Source organism: Rhopalosiphum maidis, chromosome 3 (genome assembly GCF_003676215.2).
Source record: "Rhopalosiphum maidis isolate BTI-1 chromosome 3, ASM367621v3, whole genome shotgun sequence".
Classification (NCBI taxonomy): domain Eukaryota; kingdom Metazoa; phylum Arthropoda; class Insecta; order Hemiptera; family Aphididae; genus Rhopalosiphum; species Rhopalosiphum maidis.
In genome coordinates, this window is record NC_040879.1 from 9,291,657 (window position 1) to 9,304,211 (window position 12,555).

Here is a 12,555-nt window from a genome sequence, read left to right on the forward strand (position 1 = left end):
TTCAGCAGAATCGATTTTATACTATTAGCATTAATATTAAAAGTAAATTTACTTACTACCAAACTTTAAGGTAAGAATATTATCTAGATCATCATGTGAACTTTTATTGATATTCTTAATTTTAAGTTTTAATATTTTATATAACACAGCTTACCTTTAAATTAAAACATCAATGAAAACTATAACTCTAATATTAAAACTAAAAATATAAAATGGATTTTGCTGAATTCCAATTTTTCATGATGAGAAAGACAACACATGTGGGTACAACATCCTCTTAAGCAACAGAATTATTTTTATAATTAAATAATATTATAACTTGATATTATTTAAATTGTATGAATAATTAAGTATAACATATAATTCATTTAGTTGCATATTTATTCAAAATGTAGTAAGTTTATAATATAGATTAAAAACTAATTTGAAATATATTATGTAATATGACATTTGCAGTATGTAATATAATTTTAAATAATATAACTTGCTACTATTATTGTTCAAAACAAATGTTTCTATAAATAAACACTTAATAAAATATAAACAAAAATAAGGTATCCTATATATTAACATTAAACCCATACATTTGATAGTCGTTAGTTTTTTGATAAAAAAAAAAAAAATAAAATTATATGTATAAAGATAATGTAACAGAAATTGTCAAATGATAATAAAAATTCACTTTAGAAGATGAATTAGGCTCGTTCACCACGGATACGTCTGGCTAACTGAATGTCTTTCGGCATAATGGTAACACGTTTGGCATGAATAGCGCATAAGTTGGTGTCTTCAAACAAACCAACCAAGTATGCTTCACTAGCCTCCTAAAATAAATACAATTTAGATACTAGTAAATGTATGATCAATTTAGTTACTGAAAGGTCACCAATAAAATTATTAATGAGAAATATGGTAGCACATCAAAAATACTGATTGTAAATTATATAATATCATTAAATTTAAACCAAAATTAACAACATAAATAATTAAAACTAAAGTAAACCTATAATTTAAACAAAACTTATAAAACAATGATACCTGCAAAGCCCCAATAGCCGCACTTTGGAAACGTAAGTCTGTTTTGAAATCTTGTGCAATTTCTCTAACCAAACGTTGAAAAGGCAATTTGCGGATCAGCAACTCTGTAGACTTTTGGTAACGACGGATCTCGCGGAGAGCGACAGTACCGGGACGATAACGATGAGGTTTTTTAACTCCACCTGTGGAGGGCGCGCTTTTGCGGGCAGCTTTGGTAGCCAACTGTTTACGCGGGGCCTTTCCCCCGGTAGATTTACGAGCGGTCTGCTTAGTACGAGCCATGGTTCAACTGAAACAAATTCCGAAATAAAAACAATTTGCATTGAAGCAATCAGATCACTGACACCCAAGGAGCTAAGGAACATTGCGGCAAAACTAAAAGCCTAGAAATACTGGTCAGCATTGAAATCAAAAACCAAACCGAGCTGGTTGCAAACCAAAAAGTTCACGAGTGTTAGACAGACGCCGCGTTGAGGCGAAATGGATCGAGTGAATTTTTGAATTTACGGGTCCGGCGGTAGGTAGGTACTTACTAACTCAGTACGCGTGAACGGCGTCTGGTGAAGTCGAAAGACGTAATAAGCAGTCGTTGAACGAAAGACGTGAGAAAACACGTAAACGAATTACGGAATTATACGACGATTACACAATGGCGAAGGTTTGATAAAATTGTTTGAATAGACAGATTAGAGAGGTCAACAGTCGGGCGTCGACGTCATTTAGCACGGCAGAGGACGGGTAACAGTAACGGGACCGCCGGTTGGCCGATCTAATGACGGCGTCTGCGATTGGACTTTAACGAAAAATCGATAACGCGAAAGAATAAAATATACACAAAGTTATTAAACTTACACAAATAAAAAATGTTTCACTGCGTTAAACAGTTTGAGACTGGGATTAGTTGGTGACCATAGCAACCGGCGAAAATTCCGCCTGCTTATTGATTTCGCATCCGTCGAGTACCGGGTCGACGCTCACGTCCCCGTTTTCGTGCAGTCAGATGAGTTTGACCAGTGTACTCGTTCAGATCGTATTTCCGTGTGAATGTGCTCCATTCAACATTTTCTTTAGGTATTATTTAATTTAATCGTTGGCAATGGTTATTTCAACATAGAACATTTTCTGCAGACATAAAACTACATTCATATTGTGGTATTGAGAAATTCAGTCCTAATTATTAACTAATAGTTTAGTACTAGGTGTCTAGCTATTGCTGTTGCAATATGAAAAATATCTTCAACGAGGAAATAGCGAGGCTTCGATTTGAAAAAAAGTAACTCTTGTAATAATTGATATCGAGAATTCTTTTTTTCAAATTGAAGGTTGTGCTGTTATATTTTAATTTATTTCAAGAAACTGGAACACTGTGCTGGATGAATTCACAAGAATATTTTAATTATTTTTGATTTTCTCCATAGACTTAAATGTGATTTAATAACCATATACATTTCTAATGTTTTATTTTATTTTATTAGTTATACACATTAATTGGCATGATACTGAATTGTTTTTGTTATATACAATAATCAATGCATTTATGATTATTAATTAATTCATACATTTCAGATTCATGTGTTGTAGTAATTTCAAATAATTATTTCAACATTGAATATTTTCTGCAGATACAAGAAGAATATATTCATATTACGTCCTTGAGAAATTCAGTCATAATTATTATGCATTAATAGTTTAGTACCATCGCTACACAAAGACTACTGTTGTAATTTGAAAAATATCTTCAATAAGGAAATAGTCAGGCTTCGATTTGAAAAAAAATAACTCTTGTAATAATTGATCTCAGGAGTTCTTTTTTTTAAATTGAAGGTTGTGCTGTTTTATTCTAATTTATTTCAAGAAACTGGAATACTATGATGAGTGAATTCACAAGAATATTACAATAGATATTTTTTAATTTTATTCACAGACTTTTATAAATGTGATTTAATAACCATGAACATTGTACATTAATAATGTTTATTTTATTTTATTAGTTGTACTCATAAATTGGCATAATACTGAATTATTTATTTTATGAATAATAATAAATACATTTATGATTTATTAATAATTTATGAATTTCAGGTTTATGTGTTTCAGTTTAGTAGGTCAGTAGGCGTTATTCACATAATACATAATATATCCATATTTAAAACAATACCTAAAAACTATTATTATAATATATTCAAGCAAATACAATTTTAGTTGTAAAAATGGTATTATAAATCAACTCTTGTCTCTTATTCTGGTTATTGTTATTTTTTTTTAATGTATTAATGTATTAATTGTACTGTATATTCATCAATTATATCAAATATTAATCATGATAACCTTTATTAGTTTCTGATGGATAAAATCTACATTAAACCATATATTCACAACATTCATAATAAAGAGCTTGTGAGTTCTGCAGTGTTTCAATTATTATAATATATAATTGTTAATTGATAATTGTTTTCAACTGTACTAATATGAATACCTATAAATATAAATAATTAAAATAATCTAAAGTTTTTTATTATTTACTATACAAATTGTTAAGATATACTTAAAAAAGGAAAGGGCTATTATGTGTGTTGTTAGTTTGTTACCTTCCTTAAAAATTAAATAACTGTTACTTTAACTTTGAACTTGAAATTCAATTTTGCTTTTGAATTTACTAGAAAATCTAGCAATCTAGGCTTTTAGAAGATACAGTTTGGTAGAAAGCAATAGAACATAGAACATTTTTTTGTTTATTATAAGGTCACTTATTTTAAAAGATATTAAAATTAATTATATTAATGAATAGTTATTTTTAAAATGTCTCTTAGTGTTAAAATTATCATTATTTTAATTCCTGATTATGGTTCATCTTCATTAGTGGAAAATGCTCAACAAGTGAATTACATTTCCATTTAAAAATAATATGGAGGTGATTAAAAGTATCCTCAGAAAACTTAATTAGTCTTCAGAACAAAATTAAAATAAAATTCTAAATAATTTTTTAATTATATACAATTAATTGTTTTTAATTTCGAATAAATTTAATTTAAAAAATATAAAATATAGAGATATTTTCACAACCATGCGAACGCAAGTACTGACACTGTTGAAAATTTATAAATATATTTTGTCTAATAGGTAAATAATGAATATAAAGTATAATCTAAGATCATTAATGTATATAGTTATTGGACAGAAACAAATAAGATAAACTATAATCAAGTTATTAATATTTTACTAATACTTTCATATACTTATTTCCTATATGCATTATACACTTACAGTTTTTATGAGTACCTAACATTATCGAAGTATAAATATATAATACTACTAAACCATCGAAATTGTCAAAATTTACGAAATACGTATTAAAAAAAATTAAAAATTTTACAAATAATGTTAAAATATGTATTTATGACGAAACATGTAAAATAAAATATGTTTTATTTTATTGCAAATCACGTGAAATGAGCTTATCATTTGCAATACTTAATTTATCATGTTTTAGTAAAAATATGTATTTATCTACATATAAATCCCAGTCCTAGTTAGCAGTGACGGCTGGTTAGGTTAGTGCGTGGGGGTGGTGGGGGTGCGACTTTAAATTTAATACCCCTAGTTATAGATATAACAAATTGTCAAATTAATTATAATTAAAACAATAAAATTAAATAATATATATTATGTCATGGACGACGTTACCAGTAGTCAAAAACGCGTTTGTAAGACCGCAGTTGAAATGTACACGTATGCACAATGACACGATTATCATTTATAAATCTTCGTTTATTGTTTATTATAATATGGTTAATAATATATCATTATATTATTAATATTTTTAAAATAATAAAAATGTTTAAAAATAATAATCGACAATATTAATAGTGATTAGCAACCGACAACGACGAGCGTACACATAGTTAATTTTAAAAATAAATTTACCATTATAATAATATACAGATATTTTACTGTATGGACGACGCTGCCGGTCGTCTAGACCCCGCAATAAGATCGCAGCTTAAACGTACCCGCACGCACGCGATTGCATTGCCATAGGTTACTATGTACATATTCAGAATTACTTTTGGACGAAGCTGCCGGTCGTCCAGACCATAGATCACTGCTCGTGTGTGCATGCGTACCCATATGCTCTTAGTATCTCAAGGAAACAAATTTAATGTTCGCATACGACAAAATATAGGTACTAGAAATTTAAAAATCGCAGTTTTAATAAAAATTATTTTTTTAAAAATATAAAACTAAGAATATAAATTAATTTTCTTCTTTAAATTAATTTTAGTATAGGGTGCGATCGTCCCGTCGTCAAAGCCAGAGCCGCCACTGCTAGTTAGGTCATTAAAAAATATTATGATTTATGTTGCAGTGATAAACTTATTATTGCGTCTTAATAAGTTTTATTAATTTCTTACATATTTATTGATTCATTATATATGTTTTTACATATCTATGTATTTACATCAACATTTTCACCACAGGTGTAATAGTTTTGTTAGATAGTAAATAAACAGAAAATAATATTATGATTTATTTTTTTAAGATAATATACCTTAAGTAACTTCTTTCATTAAACATAATATAATAACTTTTATTTGCTTTTATTTTGTATTAATTATATTGTTTTAAAATAAAAATAGTTATTGCAATGATACGCAAAAAAATTATACTTTAATAGGTATACATACAATATAAACAAGCAAAATATTTTTAATTTTTTTTAATTTATAAAATTATATTATAAATTAGGTACCTATACTATAATATTGTTTCTTACGCTATGTGCTATGCTAATAAAAAACTGACGTAAAAATATACCTAATTTAGTATAATTTATTAAATTAATATTTTCACACTGTTTATTGTACAACTATACATATAATAATAAACGTATAGGATAATATGTTATAATAATATATTAATATTACCATTACCTAATGAATATTTTATGAGGTTTATGAAAAATAAGATATCATTAAAGTATCCAACTGATAGAATTATATTACATTGGTATTTTATATTTTGAATACATTCTTATAATATTAAAATAATAATATTTGTTTGTATTTAATATATTATAAATTATAATAAATTAATAAAATAAATGTATTATATTTATAATAATATATTAACATTACAAAAATTATGTCAAATAATATTCCATAATGGCTTGGCCAAATAATGTTACTATAGGTATAAAAAAAAAATAATTAATTTATATCAGCTCAGTGTTAAATAATAATAATATTTAGTAATAATTATGGCTTGGGATTTAATGCCCTAAAAGTCCTTAGTATAATATGCATGCATTTATGCCTTAAAAACCACTAAATATGCTATTAAAATATGCATTAAAAAAAATAAGAATCATAGTGTTTAATCAAATATTATTAGTTTAATATCTAGATAATATTTGCAATATTGTCAAGATTATAAATTATTTATTATTATTTTTCTTTTTTTGTTTTTTTTTAATCACGGTGGCGGTGTACCGATAAGTAACAATGCAAGTAATCGGCAAGAAAAACACTAACATTAATTTTAAAATATTTATTTTATATGAATAAAACCTTCATAATATCTCAGGTCCACAAAATCTATTTAAAATTAAGTTTTTTTTATATAATTATAATACGTATATCTTTTTATAAATAATTGTCAAATATGCAACTATTAATTTAAAATAATAACTGCTTTGAAGTGGTGTCACTGGACGTCCCCTTCACTCAAGTCTACAAGTCCTGTATTTTACTGTAAACACTCAAAATTTACTTATTGTATTATATGTGTATACAGATTGTAAATATTCATTAAAAAAAAAAAATAATAATAATAATAATAACTGGTATGACTATGAAACAAATTTATATTTTATTTTATTATTTAGCTATGTTTTTAATGATTATTGTGAATTCCTAGGAGTCTCTACTAAAACTATATTTCTAGTGTTTTTTCAGTGTTTTCAGTATTATTTTATATAATTAAGACACAATAAAATAAACACGCAAAATTAATAATCATAATCATATAAACCGAATAAAATCAACATTAATTTGGTCATCACTACGCTCTTCACTGCAGTGGCGTCGTTGACGTCAAGTTATAAAAATTGTATTATAATAATATCATTAATATCAGCTACCATTGATTATATTTATAATTAATGCAGCTACCTATTGTGTAGCGGTGTAGCCTATGAGGTACCAATATCTGGGAATAGAATAAATAAATGCAGATTATATTATAATGAACATTGTACCTATAATGTATTTGTCTATAGGTATATCTACGTAATTTATATAAAAATGGTCCCGTAAACTCTCACCGCTAGTCGAATGCGTCAAATAAGACGACAACGACGCAGGTACCGTGGATACTAGAAAAAGGGTAGAAAACGATACACACTTTCTCCGCCCCCATGTTGCTTTAGAGTCGTGCAGGGTTACGAGACCCTTTCCATTCGTGCAGTGTAATTATCGTCGGCGGCACACTGACAAGCGATAGAGCCCCTGCAGTGGTATAGTCATGGCAATTTGTTACGGCGACGGTTACGGAGACAGCCGTGAGATGGTTGTATCATGTTTTTACGCCAAAAGCAAATTGGCAATGGCCAATGGCCTCAATACCGACTGCAATTACGACAGGATAAGATAATGAATAAAAATATAATAATAATATAATTAAAAAAAAATTATAATAGTTTAATACAAAACAATGTTAATGAATAAAGAACGAATATACACACAATGTATATTGTATACCTACCGAGTACCGACTATATACTGCGTAATGAACTTCAATAACAGTATAATTGCATACTTACAAAATGTAATATATAAATAGATATTAAACAGAATAATTTAAGTGATTATCATTAATCATTATTAAAGATAGAAAAATATAACTAAATTACCAAGTATCCTAAAAAAAAATAAAAATTGTATGGACATTATTATTAAAGTACCTTCCTACGGTTATTATTTAAGAGGCAAAATTTAGCAATTTATAATTTCGTCTTAGCCACTCGGGATCTATAAATGTGTTAGGTACTTGTAAAATTGTAAATGATTATTAGTGTGATTGAAATTCAATACGGGTACCAACTGGAGCTGCCGACGGATGCCACTCTCGTAAGTCGTAAGGAGATTGTAAATTCTACCGATTTAGATATAAATAGTCAATTTTTGGGTTGAATTTAAAACATTTTAATTCCACTGGTATGATTTTTTTATTTACTTGAAAACATGTTAACTCCACCGATGGTAAAATCCACAGATTAAAAATATTTTTAGTATAGCTGCACATCAACTGTCAACTATGTGTGTTTTATTTTAATTTTTTTTAACTACCAAATAATTATTATTATTAATAAGTATGTATATATATTTTTAAAATTGTGTAAATAATTTTATAAGCATCTGAATATAATATGTATAAATTCGAAATCTGTACATAAATTATGACTATTGGCTATTGTAAACTATTGTATTACCTATTGTAACTTATTATTATTATTATTATTATTGCTTACTAATTTTATTGTTATTGCATGTTTAATAATTTTATATCTCACAATATACTGTAATACTAATTAATTAATCTCAAATGTAAAAAGGTTAATCCCGAATATCTAAATAAAAAAAATAATGTATCAGTGGAATTTACACGAAAAAAGGTCAAAAAAGGTCGCAATCGGTGGAATTTACAAACACCCCTTAATCAATTGTTACAGAATTGACGACTAATCAAATCTTTAAAATATATATTTCTAACAGAAAAGCAGAAAAGTAGTTTATGTAAAGCAATGAACATATATAGTAAAAACACTACATGCCATTACGCGTAGTACAATATCATCTACCAGAACATAATATTATATTTATAGGCGCAATTTCAACTTTTTACTTACGGGAGGGAGCGAGGAGCTGAATATATTAAAGACAAGCACCCCACCCACCACCATTTATATTATTTTACCTTATAATATTTTTTCATTATTCGATTACATTTTTTTCCCTAAATTACCGTACACTCACGGCAAAACAAATTGACTTGGGTATGTTTAACCATCACCATAAAAAATTATGATTTATGTCTAATATTAAAAATAGAATAATTATTAATAAATAAATAAAATTAATATTATGCTTTAATTTTATTAGTTGAACATGTATTATATATTTATATATATATTGGAAATGATAATACTATACGTCTATATTATTAGGTATTATTATTAATATTATCTATTATTAATACATTTTTGTTTTATAAACAAATCAATTTAGTTTTCAAAAAAACATTATAAACGACAATAACTATTATATCTAGAGCCTATTACAACAATGATTTACAAGCTATATGAAAAACATTGTGTAATAGGCTCCCGATAATTACTATTTTAGTCTTTCATATTTTTTAACAAATTCAATTAATATGTATAATAGCTCAAATGTTATTTGAAATATTTAGTTCAATATTAATAATTGACAAATCTGAAAATTTATCTTGCTCCATTAAGGTGTGTAATCCATTTTTTTTTCAGCACATGATAGAAAATGAGCGTTTACACGTAGTGCAACTTATGGGTATGGTTAGTGAAAGTTTTAGGAGTTATTAAATAAATTTGGACAGATTTCGTATTGCACTACTTTTTCCAAATCAAAGTTTTTTTTTCGTAAGGAATTGAAGATATATTTTTTTTGCCTCTTTCATTTCACACTTTGGACTTTACAGCATCAGTTTCAAATTTCGACAATTCTTAGAAAGATAATTGTATCATAACGTTTCTATACCAATATGTTTACGGACATTAAATTTATACATTCACTTTATATTGATCAATGAAACAAATCAAGGCTTTCACGAAAAAATTGTTTCTCCAAATTTGTGACAATGCTATTAATTATTTTGAAATAAATTACTCTCCAGTGCTCTTCTATTGTTATATCAGATTGTTCAGCTTGTTTATTAGATACCTAACCTTTTAGATTCTGAACGAAGTAATGGATGTATTGATTTTACAATGATTAGAGTTTTTTTAATTTTATTTTTGTGTCTGTCATCACGTTTTGGAGCAGTAATAGTGCTTTGATTTTTGATTTTTACCCCCTTTTATTTGCTGTAATTCAAAAACGAATCATTGTAAATATTTGAAATTCTCACCGAATGTTTATATTAGCGTTGTCTATTTACGATTTAATTTTTAAACTACATATTTATAGACTATTGAAATTTTCGATTTTTCAAAATTTTTATTTTTTGAAATGCCGATATAAAACATTTGACTTTTCAAAAAATTTTTAAAATTTAATACAAGGTTTATTATTAGTTGTTCTTATTGTAAAAAAACTCGTTTGTCAAATTTTTTGTTTATAAGCATTAAAAGTTCAAATGTTTACAAAATATATCAAAACCGCGAAAATTTGCAAGGAATTTTGAAGTTGAAAATTCATAAAATTTTTGTGATTTATATCTAAGGTTTAAAAACCCAACACAAGGGTCATCTTCATAACTTTTTCTTAAAATAACTGTAAAAAATAACTCCAGCATCAACAAAGAAAAAATTTTATGAGCGCATGAAATTTATTTTTTTACGAAATCGAGTAAAATAACGATATATTACAATTTAAATATAAGTTAAAATATAATATATCCTACTAATTATCCTAGACTGACAAATAATCTCCGTTCTTAATTGTTGTTCGCGTACAATAATACCTGTCATTGCATTCAAATTTAACACAGCCATTATGGTGACCTACTCATTTCCATCTTTACTATACAGAAGAGCGATATCCACTTGCTTACCTATTTATTAAAATTAAATTCTATAATTTATGTTAATTTTACCCAAATTACCAATTTTATTAGTTTTCATTGAAAATGTGCGCTAATGGTTATGATATTTTGTTATCGACACCTGTTATTGATAAATAATCACATCAACTGTATGAGTGTGAATACGATTACGGCATTTTAGAAAAGTTTTTATTTTTGTATGATATCAATACGTTCTTTGACTTAATACGAGCGATCGAACTATTTTTTTTACGAAAAAACCACTTTAGATAAAATGGAATTTGATTAATTTTATAAAAAATTAGATACTTATTACGTAAATAAACCTGGGAAAAAATGAGATTTAATTAATAATTGAAGACATTTTAGTAGCTAAAGTAAAAATGTAAGTAATCGTTAAAATATACAAAATATTAGTAAATAAAAATTACTTAAGAAATATAAATTTTTTACAATCAGGACATGTATTAAAAAAAAATTTTATTTTATTTTATTTAGAATTACCCATACCTACTTTTATCGTTATTAGAATCAAAATGTTTTAAAAATTGTACGTTTAACGTTAGTAATAATTAACTTAATTTAAACTGATCATATTTTTTTCATAACAAATCATACCATGTTATAATTCAAAAATATTAGATTTTTGTAGTCGCGTTGACGTTATTATTATTAAATTATTTCGATTTCACAAAATGATACCTATTGATGTAATTAATATTTAATTTAAAATATTACACTAAGTGTAAAATAAGAATTTCCATTTCATAACTGAAACAAATGAACGTATAAGAATATAGGAGTATGGTAAAATGTAGTTGCGCGTTGGCTATAAAAACGATACCAAACTAATGTAAAATATAAACTTAATAATATTTCAGTACATTTGATAAATAAAAATAATTCACGAAAACCAAATGATAAATGATAATAATGCTTGTGCCGGTGGTCGTCGTGTGTTGAAATGGCAGTTATTTAATTTTTATAAAATTATTTTGAATTGGTGACAAGAACATAAAAATGTCGTTGGCCGTTGCATGAGTAATCTCTGCCGAACCGGATCGGATTTTCGATTATATCAAATTTAAAATATCGATATTTCGAATGAAAAATAATCAATGTTTATCACTATTATAATATAGGCAGCGATAGGTAGTGATTTGACGAGTGGGTACAAGATGGGTATTGGTAGCGACTAAAGAGCCCATATGATAATCGGTTCTCTATAGTCTATAGCAGCGGTTCCCAAATTTTCTTAGCATCGGAGCCTTTTTTAAGTAGAAGTTTCTCGTGGAGCTCCCAAGAAATATTTATCGTTAATTCTTATCTGTCTGTGTACATTTATTGTAGTATTACGAACGGAGCCCTTGATAAGCTATTGCGAAATACTAAGGGTTCCCGCTCCGCGGAACACAGTTTGGGAACCGCTGGTCTATAGGCATTGGGCGTGCGCTGTGCAATGTTATACTTTTTGTGCAACAGGTCGCGCCACACGTTCGAACACAACGATGATAAGGGTGACAAACTGACAACTTCGATACGACTCTCGAGTCTCGACGGTCTGATGTCATTTGTCGCTAGTAGTCGTCACTTATAAGTTGCAGTATTGGAGGTTGTCCAAAATAATTTGTCTTCGTCGTTTGTTGTCTATTTGTTACCTAAGTGCACTGAATATTAGAAGCATCAGAGAGACTGCGAGTTTTCATCAGGATTCTCGAA

At 27.1% G+C, this 12,555-nt stretch overlaps 1 protein-coding gene across 1 annotated transcript; it reads right to left on the minus strand.

The window, feature by feature from the left end:
* Window positions 1-478: 478 nt before the first annotated feature.
* On the minus strand, window positions 479-1,701 carry LOC113559792 (histone H3.3). The gene is made up of 3 exons (XM_026965548.1): window positions 1,572-1,701; window positions 1,039-1,327; window positions 479-824 (listed from the first exon to the last, which is right to left on the minus strand). Exons 2-3 carry the CDS (start codon window positions 1,318-1,320, stop codon window positions 696-698), a joined length of 411 nt encoding a protein of 136 aa, XP_026821349.1. The 5' UTR covers window positions 1,321-1,327; window positions 1,572-1,701; the 3' UTR covers window positions 479-695.
* Window positions 1,702-12,555: the final 10,854 nt, after the last annotated feature.